General features: G+C 33.8%; 1 protein-coding gene across 4 annotated transcripts; it reads left to right on the forward strand.

Annotated features, from left to right (window-relative positions):
• Nucleotides 1-16,725: 16,725 nt before the first annotated feature.
• Nucleotides 16,726-27,106, forward strand: LOC112525568 (protein STRUBBELIG-RECEPTOR FAMILY 3-like). Of its 4 annotated transcripts, XM_025135749.1 has the most exons (18): nt 16,726-16,819; nt 17,103-17,138; nt 17,218-17,271; nt 17,949-18,084; nt 18,162-18,233; nt 18,903-18,968; nt 19,219-19,290; nt 19,526-19,597; nt 19,691-19,762; nt 19,968-20,033; nt 20,659-20,724; nt 22,213-22,640; nt 22,790-23,256; nt 24,575-24,846; nt 25,008-25,146; nt 25,345-25,481; nt 25,807-25,963; nt 26,713-27,106. In XM_025135749.1, exons 4-18 carry the CDS (start codon nt 17,957-17,959, stop codon nt 26,806-26,808), a joined length of 2,310 nt encoding a protein of 769 aa, XP_024991517.1. In that variant the 5' UTR covers nt 16,726-16,819; nt 17,103-17,138; nt 17,218-17,271; nt 17,949-17,956; the 3' UTR covers nt 26,809-27,106. The 4 variants fall into 4 exon arrangements, with proteins under 4 accessions (XP_024991517.1, XP_024991518.1, XP_024991516.1 ...); XM_025135750.1 differs by having other exon boundaries at nt 16,726-17,192; nt 17,269-17,271; XM_025135748.1 differs by having other exon boundaries at nt 17,103-17,271.
• Nucleotides 27,107-27,767: the final 661 nt, after the last annotated feature.

Below are 27,767 nucleotides of genomic sequence, written 5' to 3' on the forward strand. Positions count from 1 at the left end.
AGTAAACGTTTTGTAAACGACACCTTAGCTTAAACCCTAAAACTTAACCATAATCTTAACTAAAACTCGCTCCATTATCCAGATTCAACATAATTAACAATTAAAAAAAAAGTATCATTTGCTTTGTTTTGTTTGATTTGTAATATATATACATTATATTTTTTTAAATAAGCATATTTAAATGAGAACCTCATACGTTGTGATAACCGTAGGCACTTTTATTCTTAAGATATTGTTTCACATTTTTTTTCATCTAAGATTAGTATTTTGTATTGAATTAAAATTTATTTATTTTATAATGTGTTTCTTTCATATGTATTCAGTTCATAATATGATGCATCTTAGATGCATTTTTTGTTTTCAAAAACGCCAAAAAAAAATCACATTGTGAAACAAATATATGGTAATACACCATAAATCCTAGCATTAGATGAAAAAGTCCTCACAATTTTGTGGGTTCTCAAATGATTAATCTCATTCACACACACAGATAGTCGGGTTCAAATAAGAACAACACGTATTTAAGTAAATTAGAAAACGGTCGAATTATATGTGATTTTATACTAACATCACGTACAAAATCACATGTGATTCACACGACTTTGCCCCATGACCTACAGCCAAAGCCGTCTGCACATCTTTTTTTGGCCGTTCATGTAAAATCACATAATTTTGCATGTAATTTGGCCATTTTCATGTTCTTTTAAATAGTTAGTATTCTCGTTTCATCCTCCCTTCCCCTCTCTCTCTCTCTCTCTCTCTCTCTCTCTATATATATATATATATATGTGTGTGTGTGTGTGTGTGTGTGTGGGGTTATGTTCCAGTGAGAAACATAGTTAAGTTGAGAAGCATAAGAAGGGATCTTCACCCTTGAATTAGAATGAGATGCACCGGATCAATCCACGTATCAAATATGATTCATGGGTGAGTTTGAGATTAAAGTGATCAATGGTCCAGATCCCTTTTTACGCTTCTCATGAGTTGCGTTTTAGAAGTTTTAGAAGAACATCTATCTTGACGAACTTGAACAAGCACATTTTCTTTACGAGTGAACATGAACATAAAAATTTTCGTTCGTATTCGTTCGGTTTCGTTTACAGCCCTAATTTTAGGTTTTATCTTTTTGTATTTTTTTTTAAAACACATATGTCTATTATATTGAAGCAAACTATACTCATTTATACACACATTTATAAAATATAAGTTCGACCCCCACGCTTAAAAAGCTTAAGCTTATTTCCGGCTCTTGTCTCACCCCTTTACCGAAGGTGCATTATTAGTTAATATGTAAAGATATCTTTTATGAAATGGGCAATAGTTGTCTGAAGTTGTGAACGCAATGGGTCACCATGCTCAATTTAATAATCCCTCAAAATTTGTAAAATTAAAAAGGTTTATTGGAGGGGACTTCATGCCCCATAGTCCATATTTTGTGAGCCCTACTTGCCATACCTCATAAGCAAGTACCGGAAAAGACAACCTGTCCTCCCCTGGAATCGAACACGGGTGGGCACGCCCAAAGCAAGGCATTTACGGAAAGAGGTGGCCACTAGAATAACAGTTATAAATTAGAGAACGTAAAAAAATTAGTTTATCTTCAATTGTTATCATTGACGTGGGTTTATTATCATGATTGAAACTTTAACAAATTTATGCATGTGAAAGTGATTGAATGTATGTAAAATTTCGTGAGAATAACAATAAAAAAGTGAAGATTAAGGTTGATGAATGTAGTTGAAGATCCACATTTCTGGTCGGTAATCGATAGAAGGTAATTGAAGGTCCGGGATAGGTGTGTTTGCGGTCCGATTTGGGAGATTTAGCGCTCCAAACCACAAACCAAACCGAAGTGACGGTTTAAGAAAATTTCCAAGCGGATGACCAAACCGGACCACAAATACGGTCTAGTCTGACGTGTTTAGGTGGTTTGGGTCTTTTATGGGCTTTAAACTGGAAAACATAATATTAATATTAATATTAAAAATGAAACTTCTATCAGTATAATTTTTTTTAAATAGTATACCGAATTATAAAAGAAATGTCTATTTCTATAATTAAAAACATTGAGCAAAGTTGAAAAAAAAATAAACAAGTCCACCAACAATAATTAGAATTTTATACAAACATTGACCAAGTGGAAAAAAGATTTGGAATTTTGGATTTGACTTTTAATGGATTTCGGAATTTTGCCAATTGAGAAATGATAACTAAAAATATAATGTCTTGGACAATTTTTATAATTGAACCATAAAAGTTGAGCTTACAACTTGAAAACCAAATATAATTAATATATGTGTATTTTTGGCAGTCGATTCGGTCCAGACGGCTCAAGAAAAATGCTCAAACCGCAGATTGGACCGGACCGAACGTTTGACTATTTTCAAACCAGACCGGACACATCAGACCTTTCAAATCGCCAAAAACGGTCCGGTTTGACTTGGTTCAACTGGTTTAAGCAATCCAACGGTTTTTTTAACACCCCTACTCACCGATCTTTTAGCCGTTAGATCAAAAATTTAACCCATCCAATATTATAGAAGTTTTTTTTTACCATTCTCATTATAACTCTTATTCTCACATATAAAAGTGTCGTCCCAGTTGTTTTTGTGGACGTATGTTGAGATTTAAATATTAAAATATGTTAATGTATGTTAAGGTTTAAAGATTAGTTAAAAACAAGTTCTCACATGATCTCAACTATATGTATAAGCAGAGAATGTGTGTTTGTGATGTATTGTTTAGAATTTAGAACAACACTAAGGATCATTTACTAAACGCTTATCTAAGTAATGCTTATCTAAGTAACACTTACCTGCAAAATTCAACACTATCACTTACTTACCGGTTAAGATTTTAGTCCACTAAAACGGTATATTATGCAACAATTTACCCAGTAAGTGCTAACCATGGTAAGAGTCGTCACTCTCACTTACGATGTAACATTCTTGATCCTTGTATTCGCTCTTATCGGGTAAGATTATTGGTCTTTGCCACATTCATCCGGTAAGGTAATATGACTTAGTAATTAAACACTTACCTAGATAAACGTTTGGTAAACATCCCTAACCAACTAAAACTATAACTTAACAACCCATAATTACCAAAACTATAATCTATAACTCATAATTCTTTCTTACATGATTATTAAATCATTTGCTATTAACATTAATATAATGGTTTATAGCACTTATGTTATTCTTGTTAAACTTTAGACCATATATACGTTGGAATCTCTAACTTCTTTTCGAGCTAATTTGAGGGTTTCACATATTCTCACAGTTCTTTTCAATTACTTAATTGCAGATAAAAATTTCATTGATGTAGGTGTAAAAGAATTATGAGTTTATATGAAGAAACAACAGAGGGTTGCCCTTTCTTGATAGGCATTTTCACTTTGTTCGTTCTTGTTTTCATTAAATAAAATAATAATAATCTTTACAAGTATGTTCATCATCTGATAAAATGTTCATTTGTAGCTGAGATTTAAAACTGAGTTCAACCAAGATAAAACCAACTTGAATGATGTGAACTTGAAAGGGTTTACCAAAGTTACTAAGGAATGCGTATTTGTTTCGTATAACTTGTACAGATTGAGGTTGTACCATGCTTGAAGCAATTTATGCGTAAGAATACGAGAATTGCATCTATGTTAAGCATTTCCTACTTAGAAAAGTGTATATACAAGAGCTGACATAATTGGGAAACGATTTAGGATGCAGTAGCAATTCTTTTCTACACGATGTTATGGCACAGTTATGTTGCAGGTTTACTACCAGTATTTCTTATTTTATCCTGAAGAATTTACGCACATACTACATGTTTTATTCCTTATATATAAGGGTAGGTTCAATTGAAAAACGAGTCTTCGTTATGAACCGGAGGACAACGGAGAGCGCGACACATGTCTCCTGCCTTTATGGATTATTTATCATGAACAATGTATCATTCATAATGAATGTGTATTATTCATCATAAATAGTTAATCAATTTAACATGGATCATGATCGTGTATTATTTATCATGAATAGTTTATGAACTTCACCTTCATTATTCATATTGAATGTGGACGCTGGGGACACATGGCATGCTCTCCTTTGTCCCCAGTTCACCACCGAAAATCAGTTGGCAATTGAATTTCTCTCTCTCTCTCTCTATATATATATATATATATRTGTGTGTGTGTGTGTGTGTGTGTGCGCGCGCGCGTGTGTGTGTATGTATTTTATATATATATATACACACACAAAGCATAATAAACCCGAGGTATTCCTTGAATTCACCATCTGAAATTGGCATGTCTCATCTTCGATTCACTACAACTTTGAAGTCCTAATTCGGTGGATGATATTTGATATATTACCACTTTATTACTTATAAAAAGATGATAGTGAATGTAAGTGTAAATCTTCCCAAGCTTCAACTTTATGATCAAACATCTTTGAGGTTATACATCTTGCAGCAAAATGTTACTCTGATTCTTTTATAACGATAAACACTGAAAAAAAGAGAAATATGAAAAGTGGAGATAACTTGAATAATACGAGAATGAAGTTGAATGGATGTTGTAACTTTATCCTTATGGTATCCATTTGTTCTCCAAGGATGAAAAGTGGAGAGAACTTACATTAAAAGTGATATATTCGTGAGTTGCTTCTGATTATGAAAAGGTTGAATATAAATGACAAAAAATAAAGAGGTTGAAATATTCCAGCATCGGATGGTTGTGAAGATGTTGAAATGTCGAAGATAAAGGGGGGAAATGCAGTTTTGTCCCTCTGTGTCGACAGTGTGAAACCAAGAGCCAAAGATTGAAATTGATTTACGAATAAGGTTAGGCATAAATTTGAAGTCATGGGTGGAAATTGTCCAACGGTTTGTCTTTTTAAAGGTAAGAATATCTGGAATGATCCAAGATGCCAAGTATCTGCTCCTGATCAACATTCTAGAACAACCCAACAAAGATTCACACGTCACGATTTGAACCATCACGACCAGCATAGATCCAATTAAAATATGAAGTTGCATTTTGCATTTGACTTTCCATTGACACTTAACGTATGATGTGTTACATATCAAACTTACATATTCCTTGGAAAGCAGACGTTTTCAAGTGCTAAAAGGTGGTTCACTTTTACGTTTGAGGTGACAACTTATCATTCAGTGTTCAATCCATTCGTGGACATCGGAACCAACACATAACTCTTCAAACACACATTGTTTCCCTCAAGAAATGTCTTATAATGTTTATTATCTTTCATCAATGACTAACTCCCACATCAGAATCCAATCGAACAAAACCACACTTCAAATTCATTGTTTTGCATGTCAAAAATTGAAGAACCTACTATCGGTATACCATAAATCAAGTCATCACAACACTTCGAAACCCTATCTCCATGCCACATTGCAAACATTTCCATCATTACATGTGAGATCATACACCTATGAACTTCAATGTTACAAAGACAAATGTGAAAGGTGGAATCTTTCAAATAAAGAAAAGTGAAGGGCGAAATTGTAATAAGGGAGAACATGAAGGGCTAAAAGGTATTTTAAAAAGGTTAAAAAAGGCACTCTCAGAAACTTGAATTCAGTTTCTTGATAATGTCAACTATAATAAGAGATAAAAGAGCTTTATTTATGATATTCCTCTTATCTTTCAAAAATACAATTAATTTTTTTTATTAACCTGGATACTGCTATGCAAGCCGACTAATTTCAGAGCGACCATCTACTTTGCATGTAGCTCGGAGTCACCGCATTTGAACCTCCGTGGTCACAAGAGAATTTTTGTTCCTCCTTGGATTTTAACCTGAGACCTCCTGCCACTTTTAATCTTTGGAGCCAAACTCAAACCAATCAGGCACTACCCTTGTGGTTATTAATCTTGTAATTTTAATTCTTCTTGTTTATTTCAATTTCTTTGCTTTATTGTCATTTTAAACAAAATAAGTCAATTTCAATACTTACTTTTTACAATACAAATGCATGATATGACCTGATTTTAATACGAAAGAAGGTACATACGACGTTACCCGTTATAAGAAATTTACTAAAATAGCCATTTTTCAGGATTGGTTTCACCTCCTAATCATTTTCTCTCTAGGTTTATAAAAATTGTGATGGGTTAGCAAAACCCATAGGGGTGAGCATAGGCGGGTACCCGTCCTTTTTTACAGGAACCAGAACCGGAACCGGAACCGACGGTTCTTGAGATATTGGAACCAGAACCGGAACCGGTTAGAGCGGTTTTTAAATTTTTGGAACCGGAACCGGAACCGCCGGGAACCGGTTCGGATTCCGGGTACCCGCTTTCTAAAATATTAAAATTTTGTTATATAGAAATAAAAAATAAAACATTGCCAAAACACTAAATAAATAAGCAAGAATACAAATTATAAAGAATAATGGTTACAAATATTGTTTAACGATTACAAACCATAATAGACTAATAGAAAATGTACAAAGTTTAACGATTACATACTATAAATTCAAGTGAACACACAATTTGAAAAAATACGAATCATTCTATATGAAAAATTTAGATGAAGGATGAAGATGACGGTTTGCTTTCAAGATGTAAACCTAATATAAATTTGGTATTAAAAAATAATTATTATTTTTTTATTGAAAAATACCGGGTACCCGGCGGGTAACGGTTCCGAGAAAATGAGAACCGGAACCGGAACCATTCTCTATCGGTTCCATATTTTAGGAACCGGAACCGGAACCACTCATATCGGTTCCGGTTCCGGAACCGGCGGTTCCAAGGCGGTTCCGATTTCATAACCGGGTACCCGGTTCCGCTGCTCACCCCTAAAAACCCACATCTGCAATTGCAGACCCAACTAAAAGACAAAAAACAATCAACTACCCCTATCTGCAAAAAAACTACATTTTTCACCACGTCGGCAAAAAAACTTACGTTTCTCACCTAGGTCCGTAAAAAATTTATATTTTTCACCCAGGTTTTGCAAAAAAAAAAATTATAGACCTAAGATTATTTTGATAAACCTTGTAAAAAAATGATTAAGAGATGAAACCAACCAGAAAAATGACTATTTATTAATTTCCCGCCCATTACTTTATAATAAAGCAAGAATTCTTGTATACATCTTCATAAAGTGCTATCAAATCGTGTCATAGGTGACATCAATCTCCCATAAGGGAGTTTTATCCATATCGTGTATGTGTAACAATTGGATTGAATCCCCAAAAAAAAAAAAAAAAAATCAGGGACCGTTTACCCAATTGCTTACCCAGTAAGCGTTTACCAAATAAGAATCAACACTATGATTTATTTTGATGCGTAAGATTTTAGTATATCAAAACATATCGAATGCAACAATTTAGTGGGTAAGTGCTTACCTGGGTAAGAGTCGTCATCCTCATTTATTGGGTAAGACTCTCCATCATTCTCATTGCTCTTACTCGGTAAGATTATTAATCATTCTTATGTTCATCCGATGAGGAAATTTATCCGGTAAGTACTTACCAAGTAAGTGTTTAGTAAATGGCTCCTCAGTTACTAACTTACTATGGTTATAGTCGTTCATCTGATAACCATTGAGAATCTACTGATAATATTTAAGTACAAAGTTGATTAACGACCACCCTCATTGGTCTTATACGAAACCGCTCCCAAGGACAATAATGTGAGAGACCATTTTTTGACTCACTTAACGGCTAAAGCTAGCCGCCACCGAAAAGGATCAAACTCAAGACCCTTTTTGTATTTGGGCAAAGTGACCCCACCCTTTAACAATTGAGCTACACGACGAACATAATCTACCATTAACATTATTATTAAATTACTAATTGAGAAAAAGTTGGAAATATTTTAACATGAAAAACCATGCTCGCTAATTTTTAGTAACAATAAAACGTTATATTAGTTTTTTCCTTTTTATTGAACACCAGTTAATTTATGTGTGGAGGTTTTAAGATGATGCAACTTTAATAAATATTCTTTTAAAAAAAGATCGATAAAAAGGATATTGAAAAAGACATGAATTTCAAGAAAGTGCAAAGGCATCCGATTCAAGTAGTGAGGAGCACGCATCATTTTTCTCCTTTTTCCGAGACCATAAATATTTATCTGATTTACATGAAAGAAAGCGTGATTATTAGTAATCAGAGGAAAATATACAAAAAAGACGGTTCACGTATCGTAACTGTTACATAATTTATTCAACCGATGTCTTTAACATATAAAATCAGATAAATCCAATTTTATTGATAAGTATGAATGAGTAAGCATGATGAGACTTATGGTCATTGATAAAATGTATTAGGTCATGGTTTCATTTTTAATGTTGAATATGAGACTTCCACTCAAAGTTTTAGAATGTTGATAGCACAACAAATATAATATGGTTGATTAATTATAATGGGATAAATTGCATGAAAAAGTAACATATTTTAACTTGATTTCAATTTTGAGTAACGTACTTTAAAATTTTTCGTTTTGATATCTAAGATGCAAAATTTTAAATATTTAAGTAACTGGGTAACCAGTTGAAGCATTAACCGGTTACCATGCTCATGTGACGAGTGATTCAGTATCCGGTTAATGCTTCAACAAGTTATATTGAGTTGGATACCACATCATTCGTCACATCAGTATGGTAACCGGTTAATGTTTCAACCAGTTGTTTTTTGTTTATTTTATGTTGTTAAGGATTTGGTAAAAATTATTAAAATTTAATTTGTTGAGTATTAAATATTGTTTATTAAGTATTCACATAAAAATTAAAGTGTATAATTCATATAAATTTAAAAGATCACACCATTTAAAACCTTAACAATTTATTATAAAATTTATTTTAAAAAATAATTAAAAATTCAACCTGGACCCATTTATTGAAATGCTTTTTTATTTTAAATATTTTTGAAACTATTTAAAATAATATAATGAATATTATAGAATTTGAAGGAAAGTGCAAGGAATCGTATTCAATCACGGAAAAGTAAGCATCGAAAAGAAAGGTTTTTTATTAAATTAAATTAAATTATTTAAAATAAATCCGATTTTTTCTGCCGGGGTTTTCAAGCTCTTTCCACGCGCGTTACCACCGATTACGAACATTAAAAACATAGTATTTTTTAAACTTATACATCACCTATTAGTTTTGAATATTAATTTAGGGGTTGTTTGTTTACCTATTAATAGTTTTATTAATAGACAGTTTTTATATCGTTAAGAGATTAATTTTGTTTGACAAAAAAAAAATCTACCTCTTAATGGTTCTAAAATTCTCTGAATGAATTTGCATCCTGAGCCTCCTTAATCATTCAACATCATAATTTCATTGTAAACAATTACCAAACAATTATATTACATTTTGTACTATAACATGAAAGTCTCTTAATCATTTTGATAATTACCAAACAATTATCAACTGATTATAATTGATACCAACTAAATTTATATAATTAATACATATATTGACTAGTTTGATTTGATACAAAATTGTCATACTAAAACTAAGCACACGAACTACTTGCCATGTCATTATTAATGAAAAAACAAAGCAAAAGTTGTTTTAAGAATATTCATATTCAATCACATTTATCTGAAATAAAACTAATCATATCCAATAACAATACTTGAAATCTTATTAATTGTAAGTTACCATATGCCCACGACACATGTCACACAACAATACTGTTAATGAGTATGTAAACCTATATGGTCGCACACAAAGAATACGTTTGCTTCTATTTGAAAGTAACCCAAAAGTCATGATTGACAGTTAAATAATTGTTCTTGAAATATAATTATAGAATATGTGTTAAAGTGTAATTATGATAATTACAGGGTATTATTTGTAAATAAGCATAATTATTTAAAAATTTAGATAATTATATAATTATTTACAGATAAATATCAAACTTTATTTAAAGTTATAGGGTGACTATGATACCAGCATTTATAAATAGGGTGTCAGGTCATTCAGTTGAGTGAAATTGAATTCTTCAAAATTTGGTTAATTAGTCCACATACACATATTTAGATTTAGGGTTCTTTTGGGCTAGCACCCGTTGGAGGATTTACACATGTTCATGTGTGGGTCAATTGTAGAGGAAACCACATTTGGTTTCTAAGTGCCACATCAGATTTTTCCACTAGATACTAAAAGGTACATTCCTAAACACCCTATGGTGTGTTATAATTCAAATTAATTGTCTCATCGGATCCAGTTTTGTGTTTTAGGTTTAGAAAAATTTTTCTAAATTATTTTTTATTCTCTTACGGAAATGAGAGAATCCTGAAACTAATGTTTAGGATAGATAAATAATATTTGATTAATTGTATTAAATATTTTAATAATATAATTAACGATGTATTTTTCGAAGTAGAGAAGTTGATGGAGATGAAAGTAATTTTCTTTGAAAACTTTGACTTTTGATTCTCCGTTTTGGATAATACGTTCCCATAAATTAATTCTTTATGATTTCTCTAAAATATATAATAAAATCAAAATATATAAAAATTATATTCAACTTCAATAGATTCTCTATTTACAAAAATTTCAACACCAGTTATATTATTTAAATATTTTATATATTTATTATTTTAATAAATTTTAAAAAAAATCTATATAAAATAATAATATTCAATCTCAATGATGAAAATGATAAAAAAAAGTTTATTTCTTTTCAAGTTTTAAATATTATTTAAACTTCTGAGTTTTTTTTAAGGGTGTTCGGGCCAACGTCCGACTAATCCCCGGCAATTTTGGAGGCTAAACATGGTCCCACTTAAATGTCGCCAACACTCTCCTCCCAGGGCTCGAACTTGGGTTCATTATTATGTCATGCCCAAGCTTTTACTACTATGCTGGAAGGTCTTTGACTTTTTTATTGTTTTTTTCTATTTTATTTGTAGAGAGAAAGCCTTAATTTTCTTTATTTAATAAAATATTATGTCTATATGCTAAACATTAATTTTAACGTTTTCTTACCGATGGACCTATAATAATTTTTTTTTCATGGTAATTATTTTTTGGGGAATTCTCTTAATTTGGGGAATTTTACACATTCTCTTATGGGTCATTTGGTTTATAGAATTCGAAAGGATTTGATGAAATTGGAATGGCAAATTCTTTTGACCAAATTCTAATTCATTTGTTAGGTTCATCCCCAAATTAATGAATTCATCATTCATTGACATAATGGAAAAAATTGAATTCCATCACCATCCACTACGATCATGCTACTATTGTTCGTCATACCCCGCCCACCCCCGCCCCTAACTTAACCCCACACCAACACACCATTATTTTCGCCTTCACAATCGCCACTTACCCGCACCCCTCCCTACCCCAACCCACACTAAACACCATGCCACTATTGTTGTTGTCATACCCACCCACTCCTAGGCCCTAGCCACCCGACCTCTGGTGAGTTGTTATGCAAGTTTTTACATTTGTACAACCAATACAGCTCAATATCAATCGTCCATTTAATTTGATGAATATGTGATTTCATAAAAGTTTTGATTGTTTTCTAATATAAAGTATTGATCATAATAAATCCACCCTACTCATATTTCATAAATATTTAAATCATAATAAATGAACTCTCATCATTTCAATAAATATCTCAATTGATCGGGTTGTATTGGTTGTACAAATGTGATGAGTTGCATTTGAAACATTCTCTATAGATATGTGTGTGTGTATATATATGTATAACTCATATATATATATATATATCAAATTCTGAAAATAAAATTAAGGAAATACATAAAAAGACTAAAATACTCCTTACTTAACGGAAAATTTTAACAGAGTTAAGTCAATGAACGATTTTCAAAACAAAATGCAAACATTAAGGACGTTAATTGTGGTTATTGAAGTCTATAAATTGCTTTCAGATATTTGTCTATACTATAAAAACCAAAATTGTAGTTTACTCCTTTAAAAAATGATGAAAGGATTTTATTTTTATTTAATATATAACATTTTTTTAATTAATATTTCGAAATAATCACATTACACGTCATTTGACGACGATGATAAGCCTTTACCGTCGGTGCTAAGCGTGCTTAGGTGATGTGGCTTATATTCTAAAGTATGTTGATAACGTTATAAAAAAGAAAAATAAGATTTAAAATATTTATAAAATGTATTAAAGTTTGTAATATTTTGGTCGTATAAAAAAATATATAAAATAATGATTTCAAAAAAATATGAAATCAATAATAAATGTGATAACGGGTTTGTGATTAAAAGTTTAAGGATGGTTTTGTTAAATGCTGAAAGTTAAGGGGTGCGTTTTGAAATTTTGTTTAGAATATCAACTTCATCACCGCCTCTTGTTTGAAAAAATATATATGTGTGTGTTTTCTTTTACTTCCATTAATCATTCTTGGATAAAAAGAAGTTGGTGTGAGCTCTGGTTCTGAACAAAAATTGAAGGAAGAAGAAGAAGAAACTGTTTACGTGATTTTATTTGATAATTGTTGTTGTTTTAAAGTCTTCATCTCTTTGTGATACAAGGTGAGTTTTACTTCCAAAACATCATTTGATTTGTTTTAATAAGGAATCGTATGGTTTTCTGTTTTCATACGTGGGATGTTCTAAATTGATTATATGCTATTTTTTTAGCATGAGTTTGGGTTTTGATACGCTATTAACAACTGATTGGAATAAGGGTGACATACTTAGGAGAATTGTATTTTGGAATAAGGGTGATATAATCATGAGAGGTGTATTTTGGGATCAGAGTGACATAATCAGTAGAGGTGTATAATTTGAAATAAGAGTGACATAATCAGGAGAGATGTATACGGGGATAAGGGTGGCATAATCAAATTGTTTGTTAAAATGAAAATTTGATCATGTGAACTGTTGTTCTCACATCGATGCAATGAGTTTGTGATATCGCATCTGTATAATGCGATATGTTTGGGTGATCGCATCAGTGTGATGAGACAAAAGGGGATTATCGCATCCTTGTGATACGACAAGAGGACATTATCACATCATTGTGATGCGAGGAGTAATTTTATCGCACCAGTGTGATTCGAGGAATGATAGTTATTGCATCAATGTAATGCGAGAAAAGTATGTTATCACATGTGTATGATGCAACAAATGGATGTGTTATGTGTTTGATGCGATAAGTTTGATAATTCATGAGTTGAAGTGATAAAAAGAGGTTTGTTACGATAAAATATTGTTTATTTGTTATAAATATAAATGTGAGTTTTCTAAAGTGTTTTGGTGATTTTGACTCTATAATTGCAAATAAGGGAATTACTCACTAGACCTTATGGTCTAACCCTCGCTTTGTGTTTAAAAATGTGTATTACAGGACAAACATCAATGGAAGGTAAAGGAAAGGGGAAGATGTGAAGAGGATTATTATTGTTTTACATCTGTGGAAATTTTGGGAAGCTGATTATATGCATGTACTTGAGAATGCGTTATATACAAGTCATGTACTGTATGTAAATAAAAAGTTTGTAACTATTTTTATATGTACCAATTTGTACATCTGGGACACATGTGTATATTTGTATTTCATGTTATATGGAATATGTGAATTTTATACAAATATGGATTGGGGTGTTATATAATATAAATTTAACTTTAATTAGAAATTAAATAAATACTAAAAAGATCAAAATGCCTCGAGTTAACGACTTTTTTAACGAATATTAGTCAAATGAACGAAAAGTGAAACAAAGTGGCAACCACAATGATCAACAAGTGTAATTATTTCAAGATATTGACGAGACTTAATAGCGAGTGACAACCATATGGACCAAAATGTAATTGCTCTATAATTTACGTAATATTTTATGGTTTAACTAAAAAGGTTGAGAACAATAGGAATTATTCTGGTTTAATTTAACCAGCATACTGGGGAGCCATATAGGTTAGATTAGCTGGGTTGAGGTCGTTAAACAACCTAATCCAACTATCTCGACCTAGAAAATCCCAACCTATTCAAAACTTTTTGAAGTATAGGCCAACCCAACTCAACCATTATAGAATTAGGTTCAGTTGGGTTGGTCGAATTGAATATATTTTAAAATTTTGTTTAACCAAAACTTAAAAAAACAAAGTTTTACTGGTTAATATTTAACCACCGATAATATTACTATCATTCAAAATATCAACATGAAAAATTTTCAAAGAAAGTAAAAAAAAAAGGAGCTCCTATATGATTATGATATACTAATTTTAGGGGGTGTTTGTGATTGTTTATTTGAAATAACTTATGCTTTTCTACAAAAGCACTTATCAACTTATTATAAGTCAGAAGAGTTTAACTTTTTTAAAAACTGCTTATTACCGGTTTGGCACCGATATAAGTTGTTTATCCAAACACTCAAAAGTGCTTATTACCGGTGTCACATCGGAATAAGTCAATAAGTTGTGTTTTATAAGCAATCGCAAACACCCTTAGTCAACTCTCGCTGGATTGGTGTGAGCCCAAATCTTTTCCAACCATACTATGTCGGAATGTAGCATTTAGAATGTATGGAAAAGCTTGGGTTATCGGTCCATTTTCTGGGTTGGGCTAGGTTGGGTAGTCGACCCGTTGAATTTTTGTGTTTCCTCGAATATATCTTCAAAATTCATGAATAAGACAATGAATAACTGTAAATACAAGTGACGTTCACATATTGTTTCATAAAGCTACTTAGCCACATAATGATAGGTGTGGGAGTGGGTGATAGAGGCTAGGATGAGGTGTAAAGCGAAGGTAACATAGACCCCCGATCTGACTTCATGTTAGGGAGAACGACAATCGAGTCATTACATTTGCTCAGGTGACACATGAAAAAGTATAGGGTGCATAATAACGACCTTCACATGGAATTAATTAGTCTGAGAAAGACGTATGATATTGTATCATGGGACGTGATTTGGATGAACATGAAGAGGAGGGGGCACTTTCGAGGTATATTACGGAGATACATGACTTATACAGGAGAACATTGACGTGTATTATGACGCCAATTGGTGAGACGTTTGGTTTACTGGACCCGTTTGGTTTGTTTTTTACACACACTTGACAGTTCATTAACGTGTTGTATCATTCTTCATACACAAACAAGCAATGTTCATAACTTCATATGTGAATACACTTATGATAAGGACACATTTTTTAATCATTTTATAGTTTGTAATTCATTTTTATTTTCTTTCGTGATGCTAAACACTAATTTTAAGTATGATAGGGTAAAATAGAAATGAACTGTAAACCATATCAACGAAAAAAACAATAACGTTTAAATCATAAGAACGAAAATAACGATGACTTATAAACCATGCACTACTAAATGGAAGACTTTTACCTACATAGTTTCCTTGGGAAATCCGTTGCTAAAGTGGTGAATTGTTGGTGGGGAACTCGAATCAGTGACAGATTACCCAGGGCCGTTCTTGGTAATTTGTGGAAAACAACGGATTCTACCAGAACCATTGGTATTTTAACCGGATATATTAATATGAAGATTTATTTTTTACATTTTTAATACATGATTTGACTTGATTCTAATATAAATATATTTTCACCATTACCTTCAAACAACATAGAAAAAATACAAGTTTTGATGAAACAAAATTGTCTTTTGGTAAAATAATATTGTTTTGATCGATTTCAACGTAGCCTTTTCTGGTTCCAGGGCTATGCCGAATCAAATATAGGATACGACTTTTTTGTCGTGTTTAATCCTATTTTATCCCGTGCATTAAATATACTCTAAATATATAATGGTGTCCGAAAACATAATCAATAATGATATGTAAAGTTGTATTGGTTTAAAAACATGCAATGTTTATTTTGATAATGTAAGGGGTGTTTGGGATTGTTTATAAAAATAATTTATTGACTTATTTCGATGTGGCACCGGTAATAAACACTTTTGAGTATTTGGATAAACAGCTTATATCGGTACCAAACCGGTAATAAAAAGTTTTTGAAGAAGTTAAAGCATTCTAACATATAATAAGTTGATAAATACTTTTATAGAAAAACATAAATTATTTCAAATAAACAATCTCAAACACCTCAATAGTAATATTTGCTTAATAAATGAATTTATTAAAATGACCCTTAAACAACAAAATTGAAAGATGTTAAATTTTTAGGATAAACCCAATTTTAAAAATTATGAATTTATATTTTTGAAAAAAAAGAAATAATGAATAACTTACTCAAAATAAATATAATTGTTTATAATAAAATTAGAACGCTGAATAGTTAAAGGAGACTTTAGATACAAAATCATTTAAGTAGTTTTAGAATTATTAAGAGACAAACTTTTTTTCTACCAAATAAGATTCACCTTTTAACGATTCAAAAACTGTCTCTTAATAAAAATATTAAAAGATAAACAAACAACTCTTTAATTTATCAAACATTACCGAAATAAACGATGCTCTCGTTATTATTGATAAGTATTTTATAAATGTCACTAAAAATATAATAAAAAATGGACATTTATTTTCGAGCGCTGAAATACAAACAGTTGTTTTTATTTTAAAATATTTTTGGATAATAAATTATTTTGCTTTAAAAAATATAAAATTAAATGCTGTACGACATAAGTGTAGATGAGAAGATAACCACGCGCGAAGTTACAGCGCGTGGGCACACCATTTTCACTTCTCTTAAGTAAACACATGTCTTAGCAGATATGTATGACTTCCACACCCACAACACAATCACCGAGCATCCATTCATCTCCTTTCCTTTCTAGAGAGAGAATTAATCTTTTTCTGTCTGTCATCTCTGCAACTTTCCAACATTTCTCTTACCTTTTCTCCCCCCTATTCTTCGGTTCTTCAAGGTGATCAAGTTTTTTATTCCATCTAGGTTTCATAAACTTAATTCTCAGTAACTTCTGCTATGTGTTTGATTAAATGCACCAGAGAATCTTTAGAGTGTTTTATTTACGTCACTAACACTCAAATCTAGGTAACACCCACATGAGCATGTTTGGTTATTTCGTTATCCAATGCCATTATTTCTTCAGATTCTGCTTAGCATTTGGTTCGAATCACCCTCTTTTTACTTCAAGATTTGCTTTTAAACCGATTGATTCTTGATGGGTTAAATCTCTGTTGTTGCAGGTTGAATTGGGTATTCAGTCTGCTTGATATGCAGAGGTTATATTATCAGAAGAAATAGCAGTTTTTGGATCAATGGGTGTTAAGAGATCTGTAATTTACTTGTTGGTGTTCTTAGGGTTTGTATTGATATCTGTGGGACCAATTTCTCTTGCTACCAATCCTGCAGATGGTAAGTCTTCTTGTAAACTAAATCGGGCTCTTCTTTTTTATTATTGTTTATTAGAAAAAGACGTGTGTGTGTGTGTGTGTTTTCGTGTGAAAGAGATTGAACTAGATCTGCCTGATAAATACTATTGCCGATGAACTGGAGTTCTCCTAATCATCAAATCTTTTGATTAATTATGGAATGGAATTTGTTTTTATAGAAATTGATGAAAACCTCATGTTTAGATTCTGAGTACTCAAGTCTGTTCCAACATGTTTCCTTTAGATAACACTTTTTCATGATATAAACGAACTTTAAGATTGGATAGCTTACAAGGGTAATTAATAAGATTTATTACCATTAAGCTGTTAATCATAATTTGAAATTAAGGTGTGAAACCTTACGGAACTAAAATTTTGGAACAGAGGGACTTTGGGAGTATTTCATAGTCATTGACCCCTTGTCTCTTGTTTGTGAAAGTAACACTTTCCAGTGGTTGTAATCTCCATCCCATCTCAAAATCTTGAAACTTTTATAACTTTTTGTTACTTTTTTCTTTGTAAAAGATTCTCATTTATGGTCGATATAAAGCTATGAGAGAAGCATGGTGCTTTCTCATTCTTTACTTCATCTTAAGTTGGTAATATAAATTAAGTGGTTGATGCTCATTTTAGTCCCTGATGCTATCTTTGCTTGTCCAGTTACTTCAATGAATAAACTATATGCTGCACTGGGTTCTCCTGCTCTTCCGGGATGGACGGCTAGTGGTGGAGACCCATGTATTGAGGCTTGGCAAGGTGTTGCATGTGACATTACTAATACGAACATCTTATCGATGTATGGAAATCCTTCTCTCCCTATTTTATGGAAGTTTTATGCATCAATTATTAGACGACGTTATTAATTTTTTACAGAACTGTTCATGGTGCCAATTTGGGAGGAGAACTGGGTGATACCCTAGGATCGTTAACTTCAGTCCAAAGCATGTAAGTATTTGGTGTTTGATTTTTTAAGAGGTGCTGAACTCTGAAGTCTTGTTTCAGTTTATTATTGATAAGGGTTGGTGCTGAAGTTTGAAAGTTGAATAAATAAAACTGTTTGTTTTTGTAAACTCATAAATGTCTGAATGTCTGTGATTTTCTATGATATAGGAAATCATCATATGAAATTCCCTTGTGTGTGGGTGTTCTTTTGGTGTCTATGTAGCTATTACCACATCACAAAGATCTATTTTTCTTTGGTTAGCGGGTTATTTATCAAATGATAATGTGTTCTCTTTATGTTTTTGAATAGAGTAGTGGTCAATTTTTTTGCAAGACCTGCTGGGGAAGGTGTTCTTTTGGTGTCTATGTAGCTGTTACTACATCACAAAGATCTATTTTTCTTTGGTTAGCGGGTTATTTATCAAATGATAATGTGTTCTCTTTATGTTTTTGAATAGAGTAGTGGTCAATTTTTTTGTATGACCTGCTGGGGAACCCATTGTGGTTAATCTGAATATGTTCAATTTTCTTTGTTTAGACAATGTGCGATATTGGGCGTATGCATAAGTAACTGATCTTTTTGGAGCTTTCTGTTGGTCATGCCTCTATCATGTTGTTGGGTGTTCAGGATTTCCAAATGTTTGACTAATAATTCCACTTATTTGGTTGTAGAGATTTGAGCAATAACTTGATTGGGGGTAGCATTCCAACCGCTCTTCCTGTTACCATCATGAATCTGTAAGTTTTCCAATTATTCCTCAGGAGCAAGATTTAATCTGATTAAACAATTTCAATATGCTTTGATTGTCCTTCTTACCCCCTCGTCATCATGGGTTGCTCCAAAATGTTCATTGATAGAAAATAACGACAATCTTTCTCCAAATGCCAAAAAGATTATAGTAACTGATGTTGTCAAATAGCTTGGTAATTTAACCTTTTTTCTGATGGCTATGTACACTAAACATATGATGGTCTTTACCTTTGGCAGTTTTCTTGCAGATAACAACTTCACTGGAAGCATACCAGATACACTATCCTCTCTAACACAATTAACGGCCATGTAAGTTTTATCTACTCCCTCCGTCCCAAAAGTAGTGACCTTTTCCAATTCTACCCTTGATTATGAGATGGAGAAATTCATTACTCCCTCTGTTATTAAGGATAAAATTGTAACTACATATTTCTAAAACTGTATGCCTTTTTCACCATGGGCATTTATTTTGGGACAGAGGGAGTATTATTTGTTGACTCCCATGGTTGTCAGAGTTGTTAATGTTACTTTTCTTGCAATTCAGGTCTCTAAATGATAACAAGTTGTCCGGAGAAATACCCGATTCCTTTGAAGGCCTTACTGCTTTGGTCAATCTGTAGGATCCATTATCTTGAGAGAATCTCTCCCTTAATTTTCTCTTATTTTAGTTGATAAATTGGCTCATCTTTTTTTACTCTTCTGTTTGAAGAGATTTATCCAGTAACAATTTGAGTGGTGAACTACCTTCCTCCTTGGGAAGTGTGTCTTCTCTAACTACCTTGTGAGTAATCGTAAAGCTGATATTTTAGCACTGCCTTTCTTTTTGCACACTTTGCACAATTTGTGGGTCTTCACAGGAACAACCGCTCTACTCTCTGAGGTAGAGATCAGATCTGCCCACAACCCCCTCCCCCCGGGGTGGGACCCCACCTTTGGGCGGGATATACTGGGTTTGTTTGGTTTGGAGCTGACATGTCCATTGGCAGTCATTTGCAGAACAATCAACTCTCCGGGACTCTGGATATTCTACAAGATCTTCCATTGCAGGATCTGTAAGCTTCTTGATCACATTGCATATGAATTTCAGATGTTCCTTTACTCCCTCGTCCAAAAAAGTTGATGATTTTCTATGTTGCGACGCCACGTAACAGCACCACATTTCATTTTGTGCAAAATTTCAAGAAAACATTTCCAGTTTACCCATTGTAGTCATAAGTATTGATGATGCCACAAGAGTTCCCCTACTTTGTTACTCCCTTCGTCCCAAAAATGAATGTTCACAATGAAATAGGCGCACAAATTTTGGAATGTGTAATTATTACACTTTTTAATCAACTAAATGGCAATTTTACTCTTAACAATATTGGGAGTAATGAATTCCTCTATCTCCTAATTAATGGTAGAATTGGAAAGTTGACACTTAATTTTAAAAGTGGACACTTATTTTGGGAAACAGGGAGGTATTATTGAAGGATATTTAACACATGTACCATAGTTGACACTTCTCATGAAGCTTCTCAGTCGAACACCACTTATTTTAGGATGGTGGGAATATTTTTCACGTTTTAACTTTGAATTGTTTGACACCCTTATGATCTGTTCCAGAATTGGTGATGGGGTTATTTTTACTATTTACTTTGTATTTTTTACTGACTTGTTCTTTTTTTCTCCTTACAGGAATGTAGAGAATAACATGTTCAATGGACCCATACCTGATAAGTTACTTGTCATTCCCAATTTCAGGTGCATGGTTCTTGCATTCAAAATAATTCGGTCCCACATCATTATACTAGTTTTGAACATTCACTTCAAAAAATATTGTGGGGGTGGAGGGATTATAAGTTACCTATGTTGCAATGATATTGGGGGTGGGGTACTAGTATGTGATAAGATATGTGGATAAAAATTCTAAAAAGGCTATGATATGGGAAACCAAATCAAATGTACCCGGTATACCCAACACAGAGGTAGGGTTTGGGGGCAGGATGCACGCAGACCTTGCCTCTACCTCAAGGGGTAGAGAGATTGTTTTCGTAAAGGGTTAGATACCTACCTCGGGCTGTTTGTTGGTTTTTCATCAAGTCCTAAATTGGATAACATTGTCTGTGTGGATTAATTTGTCTGTATAGACTGGTGGAAGGTTTTTGTTTGTGAGGGGTTTTTTATAGATGGAAGAAACGTTTTTTTTAATTGGAAGAGATAGGTTTGGAAAAAAACTTGGATTTCTTCATAAAGCTCCCCCTAGGAGCTTAAATGAGGGGCTAGCTTAATGGGCTGTATAGCCTATATGGCTTATTTGTCAGCCATAAATAGCTGTTCGGTTGTGGCTTATTTGATCAGCCGATGACTTATTCGGTCAGCCAAAAAAATAGTGTCCTTTGTATTCAGCCCTTCATTAACCTTTTTATTCCCCTTTTACCCTTCACCYTCTTTCATCTTCATCTTGAACCTATTGCTGATAAACACCACCAAATCCATGGCGAACACCACCGAAGCCTTCGTTCCCTATTGCCGGTGAACTTCACCAATCCATCTTTCAAGTCCGGAAACTCCACTCTCCTCGACCTCCAACTTCGGCGCACTATAACAACTAAGGGGCTATTGAAACATGTTCTGTAACTCCCCTTCCCTGTTGATCTTCAAACTGTCCCTAAGAAGAACACCCCCTTCCCTGATTATGCATATGTAACTCCAAAAAGCACCAAATCAAGTTCAACAACCAAGAAAAACACCAAACCCAACCCATATCTGAATTCTTTTTTTTGTTTTTTTGTTTTCGTTTTCTTACTATATATGGATATGGACTGATTGTGTTTGAACCACCACTGTTTCCAGCCAAGAACCATTGGATCGATTGAGTTTGAGCAACCATTGGATCAATTTAGGGTTATCAAACATTTGATTTATTCTGACACAAATAAAGACCGAGGGTAAAATAGTAATTTCTGACATTCAGACTGTTTATTCAGCACAACAATCGAACAAGAACTTATCTGTTAACATACAGACAACTTTATCAATACAGACAGCTTTATCCATACTGGTCTTAACATAAAACGAACTAAGCAGCCCCTAAGTCACTTTCTGTATCATTAAGCTAATACCAAACAATCATGTATAGCTAACCAAATAAGTTGCGAATCTCATTAAGCTCATTAAGCTGCTAACAGACAGGCCCTTAGTTGCTACCAACTAACTTCTTCTTGCTAACTTGATCTTTTTGGATTTCAGAAACAGTGGGAATCTATTCAATGCTAGTACAGCCCCATTAGCACCACCTGGATCCCCAACTCCTGCCACACCCACAGGTTCCGGAACGCCTTTTTTTCCATCACCTCGACAAACACCTGGAAAGCAACCACCTGGTAAACAAGTACCACAACAGGCCGATGGCCCATCATCAACACAAGATTCTAACTCTAGCACCACAAGGAAGTTTTGGACACCCAAAAAGAAAGTTTGGGTATCTATTGGATCAATATTTGGTTTTATAGTTCTGGCATTAGTGTGTCTGCTATTTGTGCCAAAATGCTTCCAAAGAAAACGACTTCCAGCTTTGATACCCAAGAGGCACGAGATAGCTCCATACAAAAATATTAACAGAGATAATCATATAGAGAATGGAGCCTTTGCTCAACCTACCAATCAAGCCGATAAAGGTATTCCAATCTGTTTGTTTTCTATTATTCCCTTCACATTTATAAAGAATTTGTACACTTCTTTTTGAAAGTTTCCAACTTCCGATTCATATGGGCTTCTTTAGAATAAAACCTGTCAGAAACCACTGACCCTCTTATTCTTTGAGCAGTTCCAAAGGTGGCAGCTGTGATGCCAAAAGAGGAGCAACAACAAACGTTTTCACCGCCACCACCACCACCACCAAGAAGAACAGGTCTGAGTCTGAAATCACAAAATGATCAGGAGATGAATGTGCAAAGACTGGCTGCCATTCCAAAGCAGGAGAGTCAGGAGATAGACTTTAGCAGATTTGATATAGATTCAATGCGGCCACCTCCACCGCCACCACCACCGCCACCCCCACCTCCACTTCCCTCATCACAACCACTTCATCTACCTTTTGATAAGGTTATTGTAGAGCCCATTGTACCTGTTGAAGTAGCAAGACCTTCCACCAAACCTCTTGTGCCTCGTACATCTGTCAGATCTTACACAATTGCATCTCTTCAGCAGTACACAAACAGTTTTTCTCAGGATAATTTTATTGGTGGAGGAATGCTGGGGAGTGTTTATAGGGCACAACTTCCGGATGGAAAGGTATGGATTATGCATAAACTTCTGCCATCTCATGTAAATTGCAATGCTTTCCGTATTCGGACTTCCCATTAAATCTGCAAAACTATCTTTTTCGAAAAAAGATTCAAGTTATATTATCTATCTGTCATTACATAAAAATTTATGGGTTCCCCAATATTACCTTATTTTTTCAAATATTGAAGGGAATATTTTTTGGATATGTGGAATCCCTTTGAATCCTTCTCTAAAAAAGAGCCCTTATAGGGAGAGAGGAGGTTCATACATATATAGGCGAAGGATCGTGTGAGAATGGAAGTGATATTGAGAAGTGTAAGAAGAGATCCGAACCCTTCATCACTTTTAATCTCATCCCCACCCATGAATTGCGCTTTAGAAGGGAATTGATCCGGTGCATTTTGGTGCACCTTATTAGTGTTGATGTTCAATTAGGATTGATCCAAGGGTGGAGATCTCTTCTTACACTTCTCACCATAACTTCCATTCTCACAGGAACCCAACCCTATATATATGTATGTATGTATGTATGTATATAAGGTCATGTTAAGGGAAAAACCATAAAAAAGGGAAAAAATTGAGGAACATCCTAATGACCATTCATCTGTGCGATATGCACATACACATAAAATGCACACGTGCAGAGAAACCAGGAAACATCTTCAATTACTTGTATGCACATGTGCATATTCTGTGCAGATGAATGGATATTAGGGTGCTCCTCATTTTTCCATTTTTATTTGGGGTTTTCCCCTGAACCTCTCTCTCTCTCTCTCTCACACACACACACACACTCTCTCTCTCTCTCTATATATATATACATACAGGTTTGATGGTCCATGTCTAGCCGACGTGGGACTCCAACACCCCCCCTCAAACATAGGCTAGACAGTGCCCCCTAGAATGGTGGCGAAAGTGTGTTTTATCCTTAGATGTGGTAGACCCTGACTCTAATACCAATGTTCGGATTGAAACCAGATTGAATCATCAATTCATTGATGAACATTGAGACGTAAGGGATCATAGCTTGGAGACAAAGGATTCCGGGAAAACTTAACATTATAAAGGGGAGTAAACAGCCAAGCTAAGAAATAGTAAATGACAACACTAGTCCCTATACCATGGAACTAATATAAAACAGGCATAAGCAACTATAAAGTCAAACATTTTAGATCTTTGACATATTAGTTGGGAACCCTTTCAGATGCTGCAGTTTTTCATGGAACAAAGGGGGAATATATATCTAGTTCACATTATGAATTATTGTGCATATTTTCTAATGAGACAATATCTTACCTACACTATCCTTCAAATGTTTCTTTAGTTGCTTGCTGTCAAGAAGTTGGAAAAAAGGGTTATCAGTCAACAGAAGGAGGCAGATTTCATTGAGCTTGTTAATAATCTTGATAGAATTCGCCATGCTAATGTTGTTGAACTCATGGGTTACTGCTCAGAACATGGTCAAAGGCTATTAATCTATGAGTACTGTAGTAGCGGGACTCTTCAGGATGCACTACATTCCGATGATGATGATAAAAAGAAACTTCCATGGAATGCACGCATTCGAATGGCACTTGGAGCTGCAAGAGCCTTAGAGTAAGTGAATACTTATCCATAAGTCAAATGTGAACTCTTTTATTGAAGTTGGTAGCATTCTTTGTTTGCAGTTAACAATTTCCCTGATATGAATTTTGTTTCTTCAAGAATTCCCTTTGGCGTATTGATGTTTCTCTTCTCGTTTTTTACTCGTGGTTTAGATATCTACACGAGCTCTGTGAGCCGCCTGTTATTCACAAAAACTTCAAGTCTGCCAACGTTCTTCTAGATGAAGATCTTTCTGTGCGTGTTTCCGATTGTGGTTTGGCTCCTTTAATATCAAGAGGCTCAGTAACTCAGGTAATCTGCCACAAAAACTTCCATTCCCCCATGTGTTTTAACCAAAGGGTAATTGGCCCAACGGTATTCGGTTTACCGGCAGAGCCCACCTCCCAAAAGGTCAAGGGTTTAAACCTCACCAAAGATGAGGAGTGTTCATAAGTATTTGCAGTAAATAAACATTATATACTTAAAAAGATTATGTTTTATCCCTTGCAGTTATCAGGACACCTCCTATCAACCTTCGTTTATGGGCCCCCAGAATTCGAGTCGGGAACCTATACCTCTATGAGTGACGTATACAGTTTTGGGGTGGTGATGTTAGAACTCTTAACAGGCCGAATGGCTTATGACAAGTAAGCAACATTAATATATCTATATCATATTGGCTACTACTCCCTCCGTCCCAAAATAAACATCCACAATGAAAAAGACACAAAATTTTAGAAATGTCTAATTATTACACTTTTTTATTTACTAATAACAATTTTACTCTTAATAATAGAGGACTCCCTTCTCATAATTAAGGGTAGAATTGGAAATTAGACACTTTTGAAATTGGATACTTATTTTGGGACAAATTAAATAGAAATGTGGACAGTTATTCTGGGACAGAGGAAGTATTATGCCATGTCTATTTTGTTTCCTATCATTTTATTTACTCTTTAGAATCGTTTCTAGTACACGACACCGTGGGGAGCAGTCGTTGGTCAGATGGGCGGTCCATCAACTTCACGATATTGATGCATTATCGAGGATGGTTGATCCTTCTCTCAATGGAGAATATCCCGTCAAGTCGTTATCGAATTTTGCAGATATTATATCACGTTGTGTTCAGGTTTGTTTACTAAACCTTCACGGTTAAATGATTCTATATCCAATACTAAGACGACGTGCTAATGCAGAGAAGACTGGGCCTTTTAACTTTTGAGTGTCAAATGAGTTGCCCCTTTTAACTACAAAACTAGCAAGAATTTTTTCTGTTGATAAATATCTTTTTATCTTGGAGACAAGAAAAAACTAAAAAGAAGACTCTTTTTTGGAGGGAGTCTTTAACTTTTAGATGTGGTTATTGTTATAAGGTGACCTTTGACCTTTAAATGGACCGGAAGTTCAAGGGTTCGAGTCTCTGAAACAGCCTTTGACTTTCTTAAATCTTGATAAAACCAGAGCTTGTTTGTTAGCAGCGTAATGAGCTTAATGGGAGTTGCAACTTATTTGATCAGCTATATATGACTGTTTGGTAGTGGCTTAATGATATAGAAAATAACTTATTCAATAAGCTTCCAGTGGGGAGCTTTTTATGCAGAAAGCCAATTTTTTTTCCAAACCTGCCCCTCCCAATTAAAAAACACACTCCTTAGTCCTTCCCCCTATGAAAAAACCCCCCAAACAAAAACCTTCCCGATCTGTACAAACAAATTAATCCACACAGATAGCTTTATACATAGAGGACTTAATGGAAAACCAACCAAACATAGTCGTCTTTGTGCATAAGCATACCATCTAGGAATCAACTGATGCTGAATGAGCATGGCTAGGCTAACACGGTTAAAATGTTGATGAAATTTGGTAAATGTGTTGCAGGCGGAACCAGAGTTTAGGCCACCGATGTCGGAAGTGGTGCAGGATCTGATACAGATGATAAGAAGAGAGTCTTCTAATAGATCAGATGGGGATTAAATTGGTTGATTGCTATATTAGGAATAGTGAATGAATGATGGTCAAAGAAAGTCAAAGGTGCCAAATGAAGGTGAATGCCCCCATGGGCTGGGCATGGCTAGCAGCCTAACACACTTTTACTCTTGTACAAAGGGGAATGTCCAAGTTTCATCTGGTCCCTCCCAATTCTTATGGTCAAATTGGTAATTTTTATGGTCAAAATGGTAAATTTTTAACTCCCATATCATTATTCATGTGTAATTTTCATATGTTGACAATCTATTGCTTGTGATTATTTAATTACATTTTTCCTGGATTGCCCTTGGCTTTTTTTTTACTCATTCACAAATCTTGTGTATGTAGGTAGATATAGGTTATTGTAACATTATGATTCCATGTTTTGCACCATGTTATATGTTGGTTTTTTGAGGTCACCAAGGAAGCTTCATGGTGTACTTCGAAATGAGAACCGAAAAAAAAACATATTTTTGAATATTTTTGGAGCGGAAAAGACATAATTATGTTCTTCGCCTTATTGCTTTATTATCTTTATTGTCTGTTTACACACTCTTTTTTTGGTAATTTTTCTATGACTTGTGCTCTCCTTTGTCTCTTCGAAATCCTCTCGACTTTCAAACATTTTAACAAATTCTCAGTTTTTATGATCTTCCAAAATGTGTTTGCTAAGTCAAAGGTTTTATGGAAATACTCTTTCTATTTTTTTTTTTGCATACCGGGCAAGAGACACCTACTGAGTAAGACGTGAGGTTATTTGTCATACATTATGACTGAGAAATGATGTTGATCAATATATTGACATCATAAGAAAGGAAATGCTATCTTACTTGGTGCTTATGTGACGGTTAGACACACTTTACCTAATTAGCATTTACCCAATTTGTATTAGTAAACTCTGTCTAAGTATGAACAAGTGTAATATATATATATATATATATATATATATATATAGGGTTGGGATC

This window comes from Cynara cardunculus (genome assembly GCF_001531365.2).
Source record: "Cynara cardunculus var. scolymus isolate 2C chromosome LG 13, CcrdV1, whole genome shotgun sequence".
In the NCBI taxonomy this organism is placed as follows: domain Eukaryota; kingdom Viridiplantae; phylum Streptophyta; class Magnoliopsida; order Asterales; family Asteraceae; genus Cynara; species Cynara cardunculus.

Bases quoted from the DNA above. Each gene is read 5' to 3' on its own strand.
- LOC112525568 (XM_025135748.1), top strand. From the start codon at position 17,175: ATGGGTGTTAAGAGATCTGTAATTTACTTGTTGGTGTTCTTAGGGTTT. The intron at 20,034-20,658 runs GTAAGCTTCTTG...TTCTCCTTACAG, and splicing joins GATCTTCCATTGCAGGATCT to GAATGTAGAGAATAACATGT. The intron at 24,847-25,007 runs GTAAGTGAATAC...CTCGTGGTTTAG, and splicing joins GGAGCTGCAAGAGCCTTAGA to ATATCTACACGAGCTCTGTG.